This window comes from Atractosteus spatula, chromosome 11 (assembly GCF_055471065.1).
Source record: "Atractosteus spatula isolate fAtrSpa1 chromosome 11, fAtrSpa1.hap1, whole genome shotgun sequence".
Lineage (NCBI taxonomy): Eukaryota > Metazoa > Chordata > Actinopteri > Semionotiformes > Lepisosteidae > Atractosteus > Atractosteus spatula.
In genome coordinates this window covers 48,302,706-48,325,524 of record NC_142716.1, presented here as the reverse complement: position 1 = coordinate 48,325,524, position 22,819 = coordinate 48,302,706, and the positions used below count along the sequence as shown (strand labels likewise).

At 49.5% G+C, this 22,819-nt stretch overlaps 2 protein-coding genes across 3 annotated transcripts in view; one reads left to right on the top strand and one right to left on the bottom strand.

Moving 5' to 3' along the window:
• The first annotated feature begins 988 nt into the window (after positions 1–988).
• Positions 989–7,019, top strand: aanat1 (aralkylamine N-acetyltransferase 1). The gene is made up of 5 exons (XM_088926917.1): positions 989–1,228; positions 4,344–4,587; positions 5,108–5,262; positions 5,918–6,612; positions 6,724–7,019. Exons 2-4 carry the CDS (start codon positions 4,434–4,436, stop codon positions 6,221–6,223), a joined length of 615 nt encoding a protein of 204 aa, XP_088783043.1. The 5' UTR covers positions 989–1,228; positions 4,344–4,433; the 3' UTR covers positions 6,224–6,612; positions 6,724–7,019.
• Positions 7,020–9,056: 2,037 nt separating this feature from the next.
• LOC148824242 (inactive rhomboid protein 2-like) overlaps positions 9,057–22,819 on the bottom strand; it is a 34,966-nt gene continuing 21,203 nt past the window's right edge. For both annotated transcript variants that reach the window (XM_088928221.1, XM_088928222.1), the window contains 8 exons: positions 22,317–22,478; positions 21,927–22,012; positions 21,236–21,299; positions 20,956–21,050; positions 20,798–20,873; positions 20,452–20,552; positions 19,679–19,832; positions 9,057–11,785 (listed from right to left, as the gene is read on the bottom strand). In XM_088928221.1, the coding sequence (XP_088784347.1) occupies positions 11,366–11,785; positions 19,679–19,832; positions 20,452–20,552; positions 20,798–20,873; positions 20,956–21,050; positions 21,236–21,299; positions 21,927–22,012; positions 22,317–22,478 (1,158 nt within the window). In that variant the 3' untranslated portion in view covers positions 9,057–11,365. The remainder of the gene's footprint in view (positions 11,786–19,678; positions 19,833–20,451; positions 20,553–20,797; positions 20,874–20,955; positions 21,051–21,235; positions 21,300–21,926; positions 22,013–22,316; positions 22,479–22,819) is intronic.

The window sequence follows — 22,819 nt, the reverse complement described above, 5'->3', positions numbered from 1 at the left end:
TCCCTTATTCTTGCAGACAATGAAATGACACGCTGTCGGCTACACACCTGTAATTCGTCAGCTCTGCACTGACACTCTCTAGAAAAGCAATATCATCATGTAATAACTCAGTAATCATTTTTTTGTACTACCCGTTATGAGTCTCATTCCTTTTCCTTAATCTCTTGTTTCAAAATGCTATGAAGTATCGGACATTACACTGTTGTGCTGTGTAGTTCGGTTACAGGTAGCCGTGAGATCGGGACTCGTCTTACTGCGCTTATTGTACTCGAGCGAGCCTGCAGAGAAAAAGAACAGGTCTTTTTTTTTTTACACACAAGAAAAGCCCAGCCCCTCGCAGGCGAAGCTAATCGTCTCAAGTTTGCCAGAACCCCGTTGTGTGCTCCGCAAATTGAGCGGCAGGGTTGTTTGAAAACGGCGTACAACGGCAGCAATGATTTATAACGATGACACATGTGGAAGTGAAACCTGTTCTTCTCAATTTCTCCCCGCCTTGCCACAGTGAGCTCTGTAGAATCCGCCGTCACACGGGTGCGAACAGCGTTGTCGAATAAATTAACTCGGGCCTTTCTGTCCATTGCACGTAAAACGGGGGGGATGCGAAACACTGTCGCCATAAAAGCAAAGAAATAAAAATTCCTTCATTTTCAAGATTCTTTGTGTTTCGTTCGGATGCAAGTATGTCCAGCTGTACACTGCTTAATCACCCATCTTGAGTCTTTAAGGATGGTGGGCGCCGAAACGACAGTACCCACGCCGACAGATATGTTTAGGCTTCATGCCTACGGAGTTGCATTCACTCCCTACTGGCGAGGAAGGGTTGAAATGCCGGGAAGAACGACAAGAGCCAGGGCAATTCACCAAGCACGGGAGTTTCGTGCGGATGTGGAGACGTAAGTTGGCGCAGAGCCGATTTCTGCACACGCCGAAGCCTGATGGGCACCGCATACAAAAGTCACACGACTTTTTTTGTACCCCGTTGTTACAGCCCTTGGCATCAGAGCCCAGTGTGTTTTACGGGCGCTTGACAGGCTGGTACAAAGGGTCGTGCCTTCCTCATCGGGACTGACCTGAGCGCTAATGACCACCACGTGACCGCGAACTAGCGCCATACCTGTGCGAGAATAAGTCTCTCGGCGCATAACAGCGTCAAACAAGACGGAGGCAGGAGCCGACAGCTGACGCATCGGTTAACACCTTCCTTAAAGAAACACAGTTTCACTCAGAGGTAAGTACCGTGTACGATTTCGTCCAACGGAAAAGAAACTGTCACTGCGAGTGTCAGAAAAGCGCTATTTCGATCACAGAAGTTGCTAGCAGAAGATCTGTAAAGAAAAAAAAAACCAAACAAGGTTATACTCGGAGGATTTTGAACATATCATTAGATCATCCCTCATGAAAAGAGTTTCGTGAACACCTATTAAAGCAGAGCTAATACTGGGAGCAAATTCTGCGTGTTTTTCAAATGACGTCTGAGGTTTGACACAAAATCAGCATCCTAACAGCAACACCGTCTCCTTTATATCAGCTGTTAATGGATTTTAATTATACAGAATTAATGGGGTGGAGTGTGCGCCCATTAACGGAAGCTGCACATGAATCATTCGCTCGCTCAGGGATGTCTAAAGCGTGAGTCACCCCGAAAACTGAAAGAGTTTGCGGGCGCTTTGCTCTAGTTTGCGCCGAACAAGTAAAAAAAAAACTGTTGTGACCCGTGCGCTGTAGCTTACTATTTTTAACTTTTAAATACTCTTATAACTCGAGTGGCCTGCGCGCATGGACGCATTGTTGTTACATAATATTTCACAAATCTGCTGAAGTTCGGGGTTTTTTTTTTCCCGGAAAAAAAAAAAGTTAATCGATTATTGTGCAAACCCTGGTGCGGGTCAAATGGGGATCTGTCGACGCGCGAAGGATCTAGTGGAGGCGAAGAGAGCCAGTGTGGGTGGGAGGGGGGGAGGGAAGGTAAGAGATTGTGAGAATGGGTGGGGAGGGTGTGTGTGAGAAAGGGACTGAAGAGCTGACCAGCTGAATTTTAGGGGTAGCGTGGGAGGCAGAAATCAGAGATTTAAGACAATCGACTAGATCACCGAGGGACACAGGATGTGGGGGAGCAGGGAGCTGCCTCAGCATGCCTAGGCTGCCACAGAGCAGGTCCTTCGGCACCGAAGGACCCTTCACCCTTCCCTGTGCAACAGCAGGTGTGCTCTGCCATCACTGACACTCCCTGTTCTTACCTGCCCCACTCGGGGATCTTCGGCTCTCGCTGTTGTTAACTGCCCCACTCGGGGATCTTCGGCTCTTGCTGTTGTTAACTGCCCCACTCGGGGATCTTTGGCTCTTGCTGTTGTTAACTGCCCCACTCAGGGATCTTCGGCTCTTGCTGTTCTTACCTGCCCCACTCAGGGATCTTCGGCTCTTGCTGTTGTTAACTGCCCCACTCGGGGATCTTCGGCTCTTGCTGTTGTTAACTGCCCCACTCGGGGATCTTCGGCTCTTGCTGTTGTCAATTGCCCCACTCGGGGATCTTCGGCTCTTGCTGTTGTTAACTGCCCCACTCGGGGATCTTCGGCTCTTGCTGTTCTTACCTGCCCCACTCAGGGATCTTTGGCTCTTGCTGTTGTTAACTGCCCCACTCGGGGATCTTCGGCTCTTGCTGTTGTTAACTGCCCCACTCGGGGATCTTCGGCTCTTGCTGTTCTTACCTGCCCCACTCAGGGATCTTTGGCTCTTGCTGTTGTTAACTGCCCCACTCAGGGATCTTCGGCTCTTGCTGTTGTTAACTGCCCCACTCGGGGATCTTCGGCTCTTGCTGTTGTTAACTGCCCCACTCGGGGATCTTCGGCTCTTGCTGTTGTCAGCTGCCCCACGCAGGGATCTTCGGCTCTCCCTGCTCTGCGACGGGACAGTTCAGAGCCGTGATGGCCCATATCTGCCCCAGCTGGGAGTTCCCCATGTTCTCCCCGAGGACCCCAGTCCCACTGACCTCACTGTCTGTGTCCATCACAGGGATTCCAGGACTCAGACTCCAAACTGGAAGCCAAAATTATCCCTAAACTCCTAACCACCACCTTTCCCCCTTATTCATGCCTCCTATAACCAGCAGATACATCGCCCTGCAGCTCCCCACTGGCAGCCCACTGGCAGCCCACTGGAGCTCAGCAGGTGTGAGCCTGGCCAGTACCTGCATGGGAGACTCCTGAGAAAAAATAAGGTTGCTGCTGGAAGAGGTGTAAGTGGACCAGTAGGGGGTGCTCTCACCCTCCGGTCTGTGTGGGTCCTAATGCCACAATATAGAGATGGGGACATACTTTAAGAAATGGTGCCGTCCTTTGGATGAGATGTAAAACTTCGTCACTCTGCTCTCCTCTCCACTGAGAGCTGGTGTGTGGGAAGTGTACTGGTGCACTATGGCTGCTGTCGCATCATCCAGGTGGGGCTGCACATTGGTGGTGGTGGAGGGGATCCCCATTACTTGTAAAATGCTTTGAGCGGAGCGTCCAGAAAAGCTAAGTGTACTTGTAAAAAAAAGCAAGTGTGAGGATGATCGATATTATGATTCCAGCTCCCTTCACACCTGCAGAGCCTCTGCAGACGCATGTGCCCCCCTTTCTTTTCATCTTTTTATACTTTTCACTGTGGAATTATAGCCTCTATTTTTAATTATACCGAGTGTGTTAAAGATTCGTACTCGCGGTCATATTAACCGTTAATAATAGCACTGACGTTGATATTAACAATATTCTCTCCTGTATTGGCAAGTATTTCACTTCGTTCAGTTTTCCGATGAAAAAAACACAAAAGTTAGAGTATTTAAAACAGAATGACCTGTCAACAGTAAAATATTCTTTAAAAGACACAATAAGAATCGAATAAGGTACAGTACAACATGTGTTAAGTTTTATGTCCATACACTTAAGACCTACTATTATTAAATAACAAAAGTGATGTTGTTCAATAGTCCCAACTACATCACCAACCTGTCACAAGGGACCCTAGTTCGTACATCGCAAACAATTCAGTCGTTTGGACGCTTCACACGGTACAACCATCAATTAGAAACACTCAGACAGCAGCAGCGTCGGATTCAATTTTGTGACCGCACCAGCTGACCTCACATTTTAGTTAAAAAAACCCATCTCAATCCCTTTGTTCAAGCAGTCGTCAAACACGAGTAATTGAAATGTAAATGCGCGCCGTGTCGCTCGTTTGTAAAGATAATGTACAGAGCTGTCATCCAGCCTAAGTAATGACCGGGGTGCTTAATGGAATTTAAATCGCCGGACACATAGCGGTATAAATACGGGGCTGCCCTCGTACAGCAAGCCATTCTCTCTCCTCAGGTGACTCGGCTCCGGCGGTGCAGCAGAAAAGACGAAGAGCGGCGGAAGTCACAGAGAACACCTTCTCCCCGAGAGGCCAGCCGGTGCGATATGTCTGTAGTGAGCGCTCTGCCCTTCCTGAAGCCCGTTCACCTGCGGTGCCCGATGTCGCCCGGCCGGCAGCGCAGGCACACCCTGCCGGCCAGCGAGTTTCGGTGCCTCAGCCCCGAGGACGCGATCAGCGTGTTCGAGATCGAGAGGGAAGGTAAGAGGCCGAGACCCGTCAGCTGAGGAGGTGAATCTGCGGGGCATTTCCACGGGTGTACTGTAGTTCCTCCTTCATCTTTGTATGAAGGCTAGCCCTTACAACGGGCGGTGCTGAACGCGTAGCTGCGTGACTCGCCCGTTGCTCTACTTTTGTTCACTAAAATAAAACGTTGAACCTTAAAAGTTGCTCATGCGCCTGTCTCTAAAACTTAAGGTCACACCGAAAGCCAGGATCTTGGCAGACTTGGGAAAACATTTGGTTTCCTTCCTCTGCCGGGCTATGAAGGCGTTACTGAGTGGAGGAAATTTTTGGCTGGTTTCTGACTTTCACTGATGGGGGGGGGAGGCAGGTGAGGTCACAGTGCAGTCTGAAGCTCATCAAAGGGGGGAGATGAACTTCTTACTTTCTGGACTTCGGCCGTGTTAAGGGTCTCCTCCCTGGTAGGGGTTTGTGTGGAGCAACCCCCCCGTCGGAGTCTTAAAAAAAAACAGCATTTTTTTTTTTAATTCTCTGAAAGCTTTCATCTCGGTGTCGGGAGAGTGCCCCCTGTACCTGGATGAGGTGCGTCACTTCCTGAGCCTGTGTCCCGAGCTGTCGCTGGGCTGGTTCGAGGAAGGCCGGCTCGTGGCGTTCATCATCGGCTCGCTGTGGGACCAGGACAAGCTCACCATGGTAAGGGGGGGCGCGTTTGGTCAGACAGGACTGGGTCTGTCGGTGCCATGTCGGGTCCAGTCCTCTCGCAGTCGTTTGTTGAGCCACAGCAAACGGCCGACACTAGGGAGGGAGTTAGGCAGCAGTACGCTGCAGCATGGGCCCGAATTTGGCATCTCGTCTTCAGCACGGAGCTCGGGGAGGTTCGGGAGGGCGCCCAGAGTGACATCCGCAGAGCTGGGGCTTGAATCGGGAGTCTTCTGGACCTTCACCACCGGAGCACGAAACCCACTGCCGAGGTTCAAACCACAGAGACTCGCAGGAAGGGTAGGGCAGCTCTTAGGCCCGTTCTTAAGTCAAGGACAGACTCAGGTGGCGTAGCTGAGAACCTGTCTCCGGGACAGGAGTGGGGAGCCCTGGCGTCAGAGGGTCCCTCTGTTCCCACAGCTCAGTCAGGGAGGAGCAGGGCAGCTGCCAGCTCCCTGTACTGTGGCGTCCGTGTGACTCCTGCCGGCCTTGAGCCGGCTGTGCCACGTTCCCGCAGACTGGCAGCCGGTTCTGGACAAGCGCCCTCTCCTTTCGTCTTCCTCCCTCGGAAGAGGCGGGCGAGAAGAGGAGGAGGAGGCGGAGGAGGCGGTGTGTCTCACGGTGTCCCCCCCCCTCTCCCCCCCCGCAGGACGCGCTGACCTTGCACAAGCCGCAGGGCACCACGGTGCACATCCACGTGCTGGCGGTGCACCGCACCTTCCGGCAGCAGGGCAAGGGCTCCATCCTGCTGTGGCGCTACCTGCAGTACCTGCGCTGCCTGCCCTACGTGCGCCGCGCCGTGCTCATGTGCGAGGACTTCCTGGTGCCCTTCTACGAGAAATCGGGCTTCAAGGCGCAGGGCCCGTCCGAGATCACCGTGGGGCCCCTGACCTTCATCGAGATGCAGCACCCCGTGGGGGGCCACGCGTTCATGCGGCGCAACAGCGGCTGCTAGGCTGGGGGTCACGTGGCAGCCTCCCCCGCCTGCTGCTGCCCCTCCTGCCCGCTGCCTCTCCGCGTCTCTCTCCGGCAAAGTGTCCTAGTCCTACCGTAGTGCAGCGTAGCTTACCGTGGTGTGTGTGTGTGTGTGTGGCTAGATGAGCTCTGTCCTTGCGTGCTAAAGCAGGCCTCTTCATCCAGCTGCAGCTGTAGGAGGAGAACCCCAACAGGAAGAAGAGGGCAATGCACCCCCTACCCCCCTCTTGACACGTTCTGTGCAGCCTAGTGTCGTCCCACTCCGGCTCTGGGGCCGGGCGCTTCGACAGCTGCCGAGTGACTGCTGGCCTGCGTGCGGCGGGGCCAGTCACCAGCAGGAGGCCGCAGAGCCCCAGCAGCTCCAGAATGGTAGGAATCCTAGATCTAGTATAACGATAAAACCGAAAAAAAAAACTTAAAAAAGTTTTTATATATAAATTTATTTTTGAAGTTCTCTCGTACTGATTTATTTTTTTATAGACGCCAATATCCTTATGGGGTGGGAGCAAAAAAAGCTTTGAATTGAAAGGGACCGGGGGAATCAGCAGGGTGGTTTTCTGTGGAAACTGAGATGGAGGCCCGGAGTGGCTGGGCGTGAGTATCCCGATGACCGGCACAGCTCCTGCGAACGTGGGCTGTGCGTGCCGGGGGCGAGATGGGAAACTGGACTGCGATCCTTACGCTGAGGGCTGGCAAGCTTGTGCTTCACTGTTAGTCTGATGTTGCTCTTCTGCCTGTGTATCTCTTTGGAAAGCATTAAAAAAGCATCACCTTCACACCCCTTTCCCTGTGGTCTCTTGTGATCCAAGCGCACGGACCGGACTGCCTGTCTGCCCCCACACGCGGCTGGGGGCAGAACTCCAAGCCTTCTTCCCCCTCCCCCAGCACGGGAAACTGGACATCCGCTGTGCATTCACTGTCACTGGATCAGATGTGTGTTTGTACTTTTGCCTTAGACAGCACTGGCTAGCCCTGAAGTCACCCTGACCCATGTCGTGATGTGTAGTGTATCCAGTGGTTTCTTCTTGCTGGCTTCTATCTTTCTCCTTTTCTGCATTCAATTAAGCTTATACCTGTAACCTGGATATTCCTCTGTGCAAACGCAAGAATACTGGGGGGGGGGCTCTCGCTGGCATTAGACTCTTCACACTTCTCCAGTTCCGCTGTGGGCGTGTGTCCTGGCTCCGGAGAAAATTCTGAGATCTTGAAGTTCACCTTCGGAGGCTGCCCCCGAGTCGTGTGACGTTACAGGCTCCTGGGATTTAAAGCTCTGGTGTGCTGCCTTTTATCTCAATTAGTGAGCATTAATTGTAGCACTGAATTTAAATCGGGATTTGAAAGAGGGATCCTTATTGGTCTGCAAGCAGATCGGGTGACCTCTGTAAACAAGTTCCTGCTTTTGTAGCTGCTTTGAGTTAAGAAGGCTGCTTGTGGTGGCAGAGTTTGGGGGGAAAAAACATTTATAGTAAACACCACCTGTGTTTCTTAAAACATATTTAAGTGGAAGCCTGTTGTAGGCTTCTGCAAAGCACTTTTGCAACTTTATAACCACGAGCAGCTCTGAACATGTCAGAAGCTGGCTCACCTTCATTAGATTCCCACAAGCAGAGGCCGTGCCCCTGTGTGCCATACCCACTGAAACAACACAGGGCCCCTCTTTCTGCACCCGGCTCCACGCCCCCTGGCCTGATCCCCGCTTTCACCCGAGCCAGGACTCGCCCATCGCGCTCCTCTCCCAGCAGGTCCCCCCCACCCATACCAAACCCCCAGACAAAAACATTCTGCCTCCAGGGACTCTTGAATCGAGACAACTTTGACTTTTCTAACTTCTGTAATTTAGAAATAAAATAAAGGATCTATTTTTCCAAAAGTGCCGTTATCTCGATGAACACCTCACTTTTGGGGAATTTTACGAGTAGGAATGTACTGTGGTGAGGGAGATTTTCTGCCGACATTTACATAATTCTACTTGAGATTTGCATACATTTTTAATTAAAATCATTTTGGATATGTATCAAAGTACTGGTTATTAGAAAAATCTGGTCTTGGCCTGTGTTTTTGTTGGCGAATATACTGGATAACTCCAATTCCCAGGGAGGCTATAAGGCTTCAGGCTTCCTAGTCCAGCAGCTGATAACAGGAAGACATGCAAGACTTGCAGGCTACCAGCTCCTGAGAACTAAAGCTGTTCAGAGGAAGCACACAGCAGGCAAGATTCACCTGTACCAGGTGAGAGCCCAGACACCAGCCATAACATTTCTTAGCCTTGTCCAGGGACAATATTCACTCCAGTCTCCTGAACAGACCTCACAGCTCTGGTCAAATCGCTCTCTGCTGGAACAGCATTACACAGGCCCATTGTATTCCGAACTCAAGTGCAGCTGCCGTACAGCGTGTAGATACTTCCGAATGTCAGTAGTTACAACCAGCGGGCCTAAATGAGCACAATTGTTGCCCTCTTGTTTGAAAACATTGTGTTCAGGAGCTGCCAACCCGTCTAATTCTTGGATGACAACATGGTGCTGAAGTCAGTCAACTCTAGAATCACTTAGGACAAACCTACTGCTGTTTGGTCTTCACACAGAAAAGGGATTATGACATCTTATGGAGAGCCGCTATTACATTTTCAAATTCATGCATTTTGCACCGGTACTACCACTTAATTTTGATCTATGAAAATTTCTCCCAGACCCCATCATCCTTAGTCTGATCAGCCTTTCAGAAGCTGTAGCCAGAGCGAGGAAAGGTGTCCAAGAATCCCTGCAGGTGTAAATTTAGAGGTACCACAGAAATAATACCCACACACACTAATAGAGGCTTAAAAAACATTTTAATGATTCCAAATGGATTTATTTAGAAGTAAAAATGTACAAATAGGTGTTTTCAAAGTATCAAAATATGCAGCTCAAAAATATAATTTTAGCACAGGTTAACATGTTGAGATTAACAACGCCCTTTGCATTTTAATAAATAAAACACACGACTGGACTAATTCCAGAGTTGCACTAACATGCTCACCTATGAGGAAACCAAAAGGCATTATAAGGCATAATTCTGATTTACAGATCATATTGAAGGCACAAGTAACACAGGAACAAAACTCAAAACATATCTCACATTCAATTTTAGATAACATGAAATGTAAAAACCATGTAAGTGGTTCATTTTAAAGAACAGCTGAAGTACCAACAGAAACAAAAGGCAAGAACTCCACCTTAAAAACTTGTAAGAAACCTGAAAAAGTGGTCTGCCTATGTCCATTTAAAAGATGTGTTGGATGTGCAAGAACCTTAAATTTGTTAATCTTTCCATGGTGCACCAAGTATCTGATGTTTTTCCTTGGGGAATTAAACTTTGGCTCACAGAGTGTACAGCTGGGAAAAATGACTAAGCAAAGCCTCACAAACTCAGTCTCCCTCAATTAGGGTTTAATCCATTTCACAGTGATCTTTTTTAGCTCTAATCCAGACACCTGCCGGATTGAGAGCTGTAATCCCCAAACAGCACCAGAGGGTGTGAGGCTGGGGGGGGGGGGGGGGCTGCAGCTGTTGCTGCTCAATCCCACCACATCTCTGCCTTTCAGCAACAATCCACAGGATTTGAATAACGCCACCATAGCCTGACAAGATTCTTCCAGGCCACACACCCACCGTGGGGAAAGGCAGAAAACTGCATTTCTGTGGGAAAAACGACGTGTTGATGAACAGCAGCACACAATTCCCTTGGCATTTCCTGGTATCTCCGCACTCAACAAAGAGCAGAGCCGCATGGGACCCCAGACCCTCGCGGCTTTAATCCCCTTTCGATACTTAATTGCTTATTTTACTTAAGTGAACTCATTGATTATCTGAATCAATTAAAAGCCCTAGCTTGTTAAATAAAGCAGATCGATCATCTGGCTTGGAGCTGCCAGGAGCTGGAGATTCACCTGCAGGCCGTCCTTCTGCTGCCCTGGTCTCGGCTGCGCTCAGTCCAACAGCCGGACAGGTCCCTGCTGCCACACGGATCCCACCCTGCGCCTCCAGGATCACCGTCGCCTCCCGGTCTCCTGAGCCCTCAAGCTACTTACAGTGTACGTGTGGCTCCTGTTATCGCAATGTGCACAAAAACCATGACAAAAACAGATGAAAATTGAATCGCTACATTTAAAAGGACTTCCGATTTGGCTGCAACCTCTGAACTGAAAACAATGATAAACCCTGAAGAGCGACTTATTAAAGAGTGTCAACTTAGTGATCCGAGGGCTGAGCTGCGATGAAAGCAGCTGACAGGGGGCTCACGAGGAGCTGCGTTTCTCAGTCCTGTCCGTGCTTTCCCATGCACTGGTAGTGCTTTCACTTCAGGCAAGCTGCTAAAAAGGCAAGGGTGAGGCACACAGCTCACATATTTAAATTCTAAGATTTTTTTCCAGGATTTAAGGCGCAAGGGCAGATTTCCCTACCCCCCCATCGCCATGTGCCGATGAGCCCAGAGGCCCAGTCACCCACTGATCTGGCTCGGGGAGACTCGGTCAAGGCCCTTTGCAGACTTTGCAACGCACTAGGAGAGACGTCACAGCGCGGCCGCCCCCCTTCACCCCAACTTTGGTTCAACGTCCAGAGCAATACAAAAGGAAGAACAGATACGCAACTAGTTTCCTTAATAAAATTACAGGCAATACAAACCTCAGAAAGCAGGAAAAATCCAAAATACCAATAAAACAAACACGGCATTTAGTGTTAAGTGTTGGCTGAACTCCAGTGTTTCAGCAGAGGAAAAAAAAGTCACTTTGCATAGCAGGTCTGCTGCAGTCGACACGGAAGACCATTCTCACCGAGCTGGAGGAGAAGCAGCACAACGCTCTCTAGCCCAGACAGCGGGGCGCTCCCATCAGAGAGGGACTGCCCTGTCCGGGACGCCGGGAAGCGTGGCCTGGTCACCGGCTGCAGCCCGAGCGCCTCCCATTCGGTGGGGTTAATGGCTTCCCCTGCATGCAAAGGTCACTGTGCAACTCGAAGCTCACCCGGGCTCTAACCAGTCAGACAGGCTGGGGACACCGATCCCCCCTGTCTGGACTTCTCGGGGGCACAGCGGCTTCCCAGTCCGCTCCACCAGAGCAGGGGGTCCCCGAGCCCTGCGGGCCTCAATGCACCACGTGGTCGATGTCGTACTTCTCGCAGAAGTTGCTGGTGAAGGGCAGGCAGGTGAGGTGCTCCAGCCAGTGCCAGTGGATGGGGTAGAAGTAGAACCAGGCCACGAGCGAGGAGACGAGCCCTAGGTAGCCGAGCAGCGAGAGCAGGATGAGCACGCGCTTGCGGTACGTGTCGAAGGTGCCGAAGGTGACGTAGGGCAGGAAGGCGAAGGACAGCAGCAGGCCGCTCAGGAAGCCGAAGATGTGGGCGATGTTGTCGATCCAGGGCAGCAGGCCGCACAGGAACAGGAAGAGCACGATGCCCAGCAGCTTCAGGAACGCCTTCCACGGCTTCTCCAGCATCTGCCAGCCCTGGAGCAGCTCCACGAACAGGCAGGCCAGCAGCCCGAACTGGGAGCCCGCCGGCCCTACCTTCAACACGGGCACAGAGAGGCGCACGGTCAGCGTTCGGCCAGGAAAAGGCCGTCGGAAACAACAGGGCAGGAAAGAGCAGAGAGAACTTCCTCCCCTTAATGATTTTTGTATTTTCTTACGATATTTGATTGGGCGATTGGGCTGAGAAAGGACAGAGGTTACAGGTCCCCCAGTTTATGCTGTACGTAACGGAACGCTATAGGCAGTTAGAGGAAGGGAAAGTTCACATTCAAAAACAGATTCAGACTCAACATGGTTCAACTACGGGTTGATATTCTTATTTAAAAAATAAGTTTTTAAAATTACTTTCTGATGATCCTTGAACTTTGTTCTTGGCCCAACTTAAGACGAGCCCACAGACGTTTTTTTTTTTTTAAAATACATCTGTAACCCAGTCACATGCAGCTCATTGGCAGCGATGCTGTGCAAGTTTTGAACTTCAACCAGTCACTAGGCTCACCAAGAAAAGCCGAAGTCATGCTGCATGGATCTGAATGGCTCTACCTCCCGGAGTGACTAGATGTGAACAGCAGGGGTTTCAGAGGATGGCAGCTACAGTTTTCCACAGGGGGAGCTGGCTGCTTGCTGAAGGTACACATGAGTGGTGGTGAATGAGCAGTTTGCAGATTTCGGACCTCTGTGGGTACATGACTCTTAACTGACTGCTACACACGGGGCCACTCTGGGCTTGCCCCCTTCCATGTAAACGAGGCGGGCATTGGCAGAACACATCGCCCACCACACCCTTGCTACCAGATTGAAAGGCCAGAAATAATCCTGCAGGTCATTACCAGAGAAGGCTACCGGGAGTGAGGCTGCAGCCCCCACTGTTTGCAAAGCGGCTCATGCCAGGCCGCACTTCCCTCTGCAATCAGTGAGAGCAGAGGCAATTACTGTACAGAGTGTGGGGGTGGGAAAGGTCAGAGCGAGATGGGGCACAGGTGCGGAGGGGGTGTTCCCGTAGCCCAATCTCCTTTCTGTGGCAGGTCAAAGCACAACTCCAGCTGGCGACAGTAACATCTGCTGCAAGGAGATTGCATACTACAAATGCGTGCTATGAATAATGACTTCCATTTACATTTTCCATCTAAACAAACGTGCGCATCTGTGAATAAGCCCGGTGACGTGCGACTGGACAGGCTGAGCTGAGCTTGCTGCTGCTTTTTCTGTGACCTGCAACTTTGGTACTATTTGTTCATGGTCTCAGATACTCATTTACTACAACAAAATCCTAAACGCTAGTCAGAGCTTTCAACCCCTAATGCAAAACACAGACCGGCCTTCATTAGGACCGTGACGTGCCAATAACGAATGTAGGTGTATAAGGCGGAAAGGCAGCAGAATTAATTCTAATTAACTCAAATCACAAAATAGGCTGCTTGGTTTTTAGAGTATGGCAAAACGGAGAAATGAAAAGGCTCCTACTTTTCTCTTTGCTCTATAATGATACAGGTCTTCCGTCTTATTATAACAAGTTATGTTGGTTCAGAGCATCAGCTCCACATCACTGACAGCTGGGCAACATGACTAACCCATTGGCATGCAAATGCAATTGGCACCCTAAGCAGAACCTTCCTCTGTGTGTGATGAAGACAATACTTAGAGCTACCAAGCATCATGGTTTGGTTTGGAGCTTCCATATTTTAGGCAACAAGTCCTTGCGTCTCCATAAAGGAATGGAAACAATTGGTTAAGTTCTTTGTTTTTTTCCCCCCACTTTTGTTATAGGTATAGTATACATGCAGGTGACGGACAGATCTCTGTTTCACTCAAGGCTTCCCCGGTGTCACAATCCGCCCATCCACTATTAGAAAGCTGCTTATTCCTGCTGAGGGTAAGGACAGTCCAGGACCCATCCCAGAAACAGAGCGAGCAAAGAAGTGCTGTACCCTGGAAGCCTTCTGAATCCAGGAGAAAACATTCAGAAGTGGGCGTGGGGAGAACCATCTGGAATCAAACCCTGAACCCAAGACCTGCGAGGCAGCCGTCCTCACCACTACTTCACAACACGGCGCCGCTGGTGCCTTCTGTGGATGTTCACACAACTGGCTGCATAAAAGCAGACCTCCAGTCCCTAGCTGCCGAGACCGCACATGTTCTGCATCTACTGATCTTCGACCAATGAAATAGTACCTCTAATCATCATCAAGCACGCCCTGGCTACGTTTTCAGCAGTCCATCAGTGGCTACTTCACAATGACAGAAATCCGAATCACAAGACCCCAGGTTCGTGTTGAAAAGACTGCTGAATGCACCCAGCATATCACCCACCTAACTAAACACTGGCCTTGTTAGAGCAAGGGTGTTCAACGGAGCTAAAAAGAGAAGCTGCTGAATTTATGGGACAGGGCCTCTAGTGCAGGAGAGGACAGGAGTCTCTGCGGTCAGCCAGTAAGCCATGACATCATGCCCTCAGAGAGCCCCGAGCTGGAATGTGCCGACGGTCCCTTCAGCGCTGGGGGAGAAGAGCTGCAGAGGACAGGCACTTCTACCCCAGTAACCCCACTCAGAGCAAAGCCTTCCGCAACAAGACGGCCGTGAGGGATTAGGGGACCGCATTGACGTCAGCTCTCCAGCGCACAGCACAGCCAGATGGCTAATCTGGGGACAGTAACCTTCTGGAGCCCGGGACAGCACAGTCAGGAAATCGGAGAGGGCGGCTCAAGATGGAGCCACCATGTTCCCTGTTCCTACTCGACGCACCATCATCTGTTTGAACTCAACTAACGGAGTCCCATTTTCAGCTGTGCAGAAATGAACAGAAGGCACAGCAGCTCAATGTGAAGGGTTACCGGTTCAGCTCCAGAATGCTGCCCATCCGTTTTGATGGGCCAACTGAGGAACACGCCCGTAGAGGAAAGGAGAGCTGAACTGTTCCACAGACGGAACAGCGTTTTGGCATCTTTCCTTCTTTCACCTCCAGCCCATTCCACCACAGGGCCCAAGGAGAATCGCATGTTAATTGATAAATTCACCCACGCTCATAAACACTTAATGAAGAGGGGTGAACAAATAAGGGAGCAGGGGCATCAAGTTCACGCCCTGAGGCCCTGTGGTCTTGGGAAGGCCTCCTGTTTCAGGGCGCAGCGACAGTGATGCAGCTTGCTAGAATAGCTCTCCATCTTCAACTGAAGTCTCTGGAGAATCGCCGCACTCCTTAGCTACCAGGCAAGGGATATTATACACAGAAAGATGCTCTTATAATTGGGGGGAGGGAAATCACCCCACTGAATCTCAGTTCATGCTCTCTCTCTACCCCATACACATGAAAGAGACATGTAACCAATTATGAAAGATCCAAAAAGACGGGTATAGAATACCTGCCCCTGTCAAGAACATTTCTTTCACGTCAGCCGACCTAAAGTGCAAATCAGTTTTAATCTGGTAAGATGCCTGTGGGAATCCGGGGGTTTTGAATCACGCGATTGCAAGGCTTGAGCCAGAGTGCTGTACCTGACACCCTGTCGCTTAAAACCATCCTTGCTACTGACCCTCCCCTGAAGTGATGCGTCTTAAAATCAGCGTGAAGCACGTTTGTCTTCCAGTGCAGTAAGGTCACATGAGGATGAGCTCAATGGCCCGCAATTTCTGCAAAGTTAGAGACCCCGCCCCCTCCCTCAGAGGCCACCCACTGGCACCCTTTCCAGTTTGCTTTCAGCCTTCTGATGAACCCAAACGCTCCGACTCAGGACCACAATACCATCCATTCCCATCTATTTTTATTACAGTATACCCATTTCTTTTACAGCAGAAGAGGATTTAAGCCTGAGCAGTTATTATTAGTCATTACTATAAGCTGCTATAAGAGAACTGTTGCTTCAGTTCAACAGCGTCCCGGAATGAGAATTACAATCACGAGCACTCGTGCACAGAAACAATCCCATTATACCTGAGCACTGGATGTCCTCACCAGCTCAGTAATAGGGCATTTTCTAAATCTCACCATCTGTATTGTCAAACTAATTAAATAACTAGATAAGCTAGTTTAACTACAGAATCCTAAGTACTTTTGTTTCCAAGCCACTGTTTTCTGTACACGCAATGTTAAAAAGAATTATGCGGCTCATGATATTACATGTTCACATGGTTTAACAGGATCACGCACACTGCGAGACATGCACAGCACATGCGAATAAGACTGCAGTTGTCTATAATACAGACACAGCACTGGGCAAACAGGAAGCATTTCACGGCACAGTGCACATCCTCCGCCCTGCTGACTGAACCCACACATGATCGGCAACAGTGCATGGTCACAGACTTGTACAGTGCACTGGACTGCTAGCAGACACACTGGGAGGAGGACTAATCAGACACTTTTGAGCTCCAGTATGTTCTTCACGTTTGGCATTTCTGCAAACTAGCCTAAAGGGAAGGACCAGACGCAGCACAGTCTCCCACCAGCTGTCTTCACCTGGGAGAAGTGCTCCACTGGTCTGTTTAAACTATACCTGGATCAGTTTCACCCTCATCCACAACCTCCAGCTGTTGACAGTGTAGGGGCAGAGGCACAGGGAAATCTACTGGAGTGGGAAATCCTTGGTCGGCAATAAGAGTCTCAAATGCCAGGTTTATATCCTGAGCTAGACTACGGGAACAGATTTAGACTGCTGATTTGATTAACTGCACAACTGTAATGCTTCTTCTTTCAAGTCTCTGAGGTGTTGTATAGGTAACAGTATCTTTAAGGTTAAAGTAACCAGCTGTAAAACTGGTCTTGGCAGAAATCCTAAAAATGTATCATTGAGAAAGTAAATGAACTGGTTTAACTCATCTCAGACTGGAACAATAAACGAGACACCAGGCACTGAGATGGCATGTACACTTAGTCTTTAAATCTGCCTAGTGCAGCTGGTTGAGAATAGCCTCACGTATTTGGCTGGAGTGTTGGTGCCTAGTGACAAGAGACAGTTCCTTCACACACATTAAATATTCTGTGAACATGTCTGAGCTCCTTAGAATATAATTGTGCACTTGGCTGACCTTTGCTTTCCTGTCTCGTTTTAAAATTAGATGTTGCTGCTTCAGCAAGTAAACCTAGTTTCAGTCTTCATGGGGCAAGTAATCCACCTGTCAAGAGGATTGCTGAAACTTTCCATCAGCACGCCAACACACACCAGATAAACACCTGGATTACAATAACTAGTTGAAGCTCAGACTTCAGGACAGTTAACGAAGGCCTGTCAATCAACAGACAATTCCCCTGCTGTGCAGTACCGATACACAAACTGCCAAGTCCCCTTGTGACCTTTCCAAACTCACTGTTCCTGTGCTGCTGCAGGCTGAGCAAATTCTAAATTATGAAATGAAAACCTAATACTAACATCAGGAGGGCAAATGATTAAGATGCATGCTTTCCTGTTATTTAAAAAGGAAAGTGAGGCAAACGCTATAGATGCAAAAATACAAGATTATTAATTATATTCCAGATTTAAATAAGTGGAGAAAAAAATATATTTATATGACAATATCTACTGGAACTTTATTAGCTTTCCGAATCACCTGTTGAATTGGCGGGCGAGGATTACAAGAAACACAAGAGCTTAGCCAGAGTGCCTCTCTCTCTCTCTCCCCCCGAGTGAGAAGATAATTTCCATCCACTCTTCCCCAGGGGAAAAATTAAAGCACAGGGGAACTGCTCTCACAGACAGCACAACTTTCTTACTCTAATAATGCTAGCAGGCTCTTCAGCTGCTCACTGCCAGGAAAAAACACCCACTAGCTCAGAATTAAAACTTTTGTGACAATGAACTAAAAGCCCAATTAGCACACACTGATAAGCAGACAAATTTGACAATTCTAGACTCTCACTATGGAGAAAAATCAATCCCTTTTAAAGGATTTAACACATTTTGCTCTGTGCCCCTGAACTAAAAAAAAAAGTATTATGTTTTTAAAATGTTACTTGGCTCACAATCCCAAATACTGAATACCATCTACACACCGGTGTTGAGAGAATGGGCAGTTTCTGGGTGGTGCCAGATCACTCCTCCTCTGGCATTATGCTGACTGGGTGACCTTACCGTCTGAACCACCTGCAATTTTCTGCAATTTCCCTCACGGGATCAATAAAGTATCTATCTATCTACCTGCTCTGTCCCTGTGTGGAACCTTTGTCTGATGGCCAGTATAGCAGGAGGGTAAACTTCTGGGGTGCACAGCCAGCCTAACTGAGCTGCTTTCATAGTCACCTACAACGATGCTTAGAATACTGAGTTTCTAACACAAGCCTTGTCTGTGTGACAAACCCCACAGCTAGGTGTTTGGGGAGCTTTGGGTGTCCTAAAAGATGCCTGGAAACACTCCAGCCAAGGCATATGAACAATAGGCTTATCATTGACCTTTCTGGATCAATTAAAGCCTTTAACACCAGAAATGCCTGGGCCATTTATTTAACCACAGAAAGTCTGCATTAAGACACACAAACCTTCATGTTTAATGACTAATATTAAAGCTGTGGGATGTGGGTAGAGTCACTTGCCATCGAGCATCTGTGCAAAAAGTACTTCCAGTATTTACCGCTAGAGGTCAATGTTGCAAAGCTTTAAATATTCACAAGCCTAAAAGCTGGCTAGAGAATTTTGGCACTTCAATCACTCCAATTTGAGAACTCACTCTGTTCTCCCATTTTCTATCTGCTAATTTATGCTTCATCCAAATGGATAATACATGCACCACCACATCTTGAATGTCTACTGCCTGCAACTTAACAAAATGCCTTCTAGAAATCAACACATACTGTATACATTAATGTTGATGCTTTAATAAAAGCCTCGAGCAAGTTAAGCAAGCCCTGCCCTTTCTAAATCCATGCCAAGCATCCTCTAGCCAGAACCTTGCTGCCATGCAGATCCAGTTTATATCTAATGAGGTTTCATATCTATATACTGTATGTAACAGGAGGAAGACTTGCTGATCTGGAAACATATGGCTCGGTTTTGTCACTCTTCCTGTGGGTGGGTGCTATACTAGGCTGTTGAAGGACTGTGGCATGAATTAAAGCTCTTTCCTTCAGCGCAATCAATGGAACACCATCGAGCCCAAGAGACCTGTTCATCTCAAGAGCTTCCAGGACTTATAACATTTCTACCCCTTCTGTGCTAATATGACTCAATAAAACAGATCTTGATCTCAGCCGCCCAGGGGCGGGTGGCAGTTTCTGTCATGGTTAACCCCCGCACCGCTGGGAGAAGATCTGCAAGTACCTCCTCCTCCTCCAAGACAGGACAAGTTAGAGCAGTAAAACAGGTTTACATTGCAGCTCCACTTAAAATTTCAGAGTAAAAACCCAAATGCTTATGTTTATCTAAATATACAAAACGGAGCTCTAAAAGAAACCACTCGAGCGAATTTCTTTCGGCACTGGTCTGTGGTCTTTCCGCACAGCACGCTAGTGCAGTCTATTGAGGGGAGCTGGCAGGGCCCTGACCTCCAGACAGGGTCGGCATAGTGATATAGTAATCCCTTAAAACCCTGTGGCCTTCCAGTGACTACAGTAATCTGTGTGGCACTCGGCCAGGGACAGGGCTCAACTCCTGCTCCCCCTCCTCCCCTCTACCCTGGGGAAGGCAGGGTGGGGAATTCCCCCCTAGGGGAAGTTTCCTTTTCCGACCTCAAAATTCCAGCAACCGAGACAAACTATTCAAACCAATACAGCAAAGCCCCCCACCTGAGTCCAGAAAAACAATTACTGGAGTTACAAAGCAAAGTAGCAAGAAATGGCGCGGAGGAGGCGAGCAGACAGAGGCCACATGCGAGAAAGTGAAAGGAGTAGTAGCAGCATGGAGGTGGCCTGGAGGTGGCCTGATGGTGTACCCCGCCCCCCTGAGGGTGGAACAGAGGCGGGACAAGACCATGCCCGACCCCCGTGAGGGCGGGACAATACCGTACCTCCGCCCTGTACGGCAGGAAGAGGGCGCTGGCCAGGTTGCCCGTGATGCCGCTCAGGATGTAGATGATGGAGATGCGCACCCAACCGGCTAGTTTCTCCAAGTCCCGCAGCACCGTCATCTGGAACACCACGGACACCAGGCAGTGCAGGATCCTGCGGATCGCGGCACAGAGTGAGCACAGGAGCCCTACCCCAGTATAGAAGAATCAGGCCAGGCCACAAATGGAGGAGACGATTATCTACACAGGCCACAAGGGTTTCAAAGAACATTCCAGTTTAAAAGTTTAAAGACCTCTACAAGAGAGCATCATCTTTGTTCATGTTATAACAAGGCAGTGTTTACCCATCTTTTTTTGTATCAGGAACCACCTCCCTAAGGTTGTCCTCCTCTTAGGCTAAAAAGCAGGAAGAATAGAGTTCAGTCAGTTTTGGCCCAGCAGTGACGAGTCAGCATTGCTCCGGGGACCAGTGTCAGTGCATGAATCAGGGGTTGAGAAAAGTGGTTACGAGACAGTATGTTGCTTTTTAGGCACTTTAGGGGAAAAAAAAATAACGATGGAAACCAGGCCGACACTTCTGAACCATCTTTGCAATATAGTTATACATCAAAGCTCTCTCTCATGTGTTGAAAATAAAGCGAACATAGCGCACGAGTAGCCTGCTGGCCTTTAATGAAAGCAAGATGGTTAAAGACGGAGAACGAAGGACACAGTGGAAGAATGATGCTCAACTACAGTCAACCCAGGCTCGTTGGCTGTAGGCACAGCCTCACCCTGCATGCAGGAACAAGGAGAGCCACAGCCGGTAGAACTGGTCGGGAACGTCAGGATTCAGGAACGGCAGGAGTCCGCAAACCTCATCCATGCAGTGCACCTGGGAACAGGAACAGCAGAGTGAGCTTTCTGACAGGCTGACAGAGACCAAGTGATAAACAAAGGACTTGGTTTGCAGGGAAGGCGGAAAATGCCCACCAGCAGAAGCACTTTTCTGTAACTGTGCACTAGCAACATGAGGCCGGACAGGCTACACCCCCTGTCCTGGAACTGAAAACCTCCGTTTTGGGGATTACTGCAGCATTGTGTAGCCCAGATGACACAGCCTGCCCCAAACCACAGTACCTGCGAGCACAGCGTCGCCTCCTCATGGAAATACCCATGCATGAAGGTGCAATACTCTCGTGTGGTAATCTCACATCTACAGAGGAGAAAAATACAAAAAGCTTACTTTCTAAGGGCATACAGGGATTCCCAAGACCAGCCTCGAAGACGTTTCTCACCTGCCCTTTGTCCCGATGCAGCAGGGTCTGCCCTTGATGGCACAGTCCATGTGCTTGTGCCCTGTGTGGTTACTCTGGGGCTGATAGGTACAGATCTGAAACACACAGAACAGCACGTTAGCACTCAGAGAGGCCCCTGGGAATGTCTGTCCTGAATCTGCTACTTTCTCCCAATGGCCACAAGTCGCCTGAACCGCTCCTGACAGGAGCCGTTCGGATGCAGCGTGCGGAAGACAGAAGAAGGACTTCTGCTCAGCTCCTGGCACCGTGCCGAACTCACCGGCCACTTGGTGATGTCGTCCGGCCACACGTGAGGCTCGGCTGAGGCCGGCTCTTCGCAAGTCCTGCCGCCAGGCATGGAGAAAGAGAGAGGGAAGGAAAACAGAGCAGAGGACAGTCACACATTCAGAGCTCTTGCTGGAAGAGAGATGAATGTACAGAAGGGACATGAACGAATTTTTTAAAATTATAATTATTTTATAATGCTTTTCAGCTGGGGAGACTGACCCCCTTCGCTCATGTCAAGGCCTGTCAACACGGCCTGGATTAGGGGCTCCACTAGAGCCCCAGGTCATGTCCAGAATTTCACTCTCCTTCCTCCTCAAAAACCCTCCTAACTTGCCTAACGCACCACCTTCTCACAGGGAATTCGAGACCCAGACCTTTCATGTACATTATAAAGTTGATTCAAACACACGTGCAAAGTTCTGACTTTGCTTTACAGGGTTCAAAATGGTTTGCCTGCCAATGGATTTGGAGTGAATGAGCACGCCAAGTTCCCTGCTGTGGTTATCACATTGCTACTGCAACACCAGCCTTCATGAGAGCTTTTCATTTCATTTGGGGATCTTGGGAGGTCTCCTTTAAAGCTCTCACGCGACGGAAAGCGAGATGAACCTTTACTGGGGTACACGGTCTGCACAGGTACGTTTGCTAGGGTGTTTGGGGAAACTCCTGGAACGAGTCAGCACCTGGGGTCCTGGTGGCAGACCGCTCCGGAGGTTCTTCTGATGTCCACCATCTCGTCGGTCCATTTCATAAAGTGGGCCAGCGTCTCCTGTGAACAGACACGGGCAGATGAACACGGGTGGTTTTCTCGTTGTCTAGCACCACAGACGTGCACCACTGCACAAAAGTGCAGAATTTGATTCATGGAGATGAACCTGGAGACAGGGGCTCTAACATGATCCTGCATCTCAGCTGAGTTCAGGGCCAGGGATTCATCCTTGTTACCACTAACTTGTTACCACCAGGAGGTTGGACTGGGCCAGCACGTCTTAAGAGATGCAAGAGTGAAGTAAGGGATTTGAACAAAATCAAAAGCTCAGAAGAAAGTACAGAGGCGGTAAGCTGGACTGTACCGAGCAGTCTTCACGTTTAGTCTGCACACAGCCGGAGTTGTCATTCTGCACGCAACAGCCCGATTCCTTCTCCAGCTCCCGGGCCTTCTGGATGAGCGCCGAGATCTGCTCATCCCGCCGGATACAGGGGGAGAACTTGGCTCCCAGGTGGATAAGGGCATCCTGGGGGACAACATGGGAGTGAGGAAGGTGACACAGACCCCCATGATCAACAACAGGAGAAAGGCCAGGGACAGGTCATGCACAGAACAGCAGGATCAGGAAATGACTATACACACAGATTTGAAGTACGCAACCAAACAGCCAGCACAACACAGAGCAGTCAAGCACAATCTAGTAACTTTCTGCAGAAGAGCAGACGTAGATGAAAAGGTACTGAGCCTTTGTTTTGCACTGCTGACAAGACAACTGTAGGAACTGAAGCAGGCAGTCAGCGGAAGCTGAAAACTTGGGAATTGCTTTTACTGCATTTGCTTGAGGAAAACCTGATGACAACGCAGTTT

What these genes read in the sequence shown, in the direction of transcription:
- aanat1 (XM_088926917.1), top strand. Translation starts at nt 4,434, where the DNA reads ATGTCTGTAGTGAGCGCTCTGCCCTTCCTGAAGCCCGTTCACCTGCGG. An exon ending in GTTCGAGATCGAGAGGGAAG is followed by an intron (nt 4,588 to 5,107) that starts GTAAGAGGCCGA and finishes ATTCTCTGAAAG; the next exon opens with CTTTCATCTCGGTGTCGGGA. An exon ending in ACCAGGACAAGCTCACCATG is followed by an intron (nt 5,263 to 5,917) that starts GTAAGGGGGGGC and finishes CCCCCCCCGCAG; the next exon opens with GACGCGCTGACCTTGCACAA.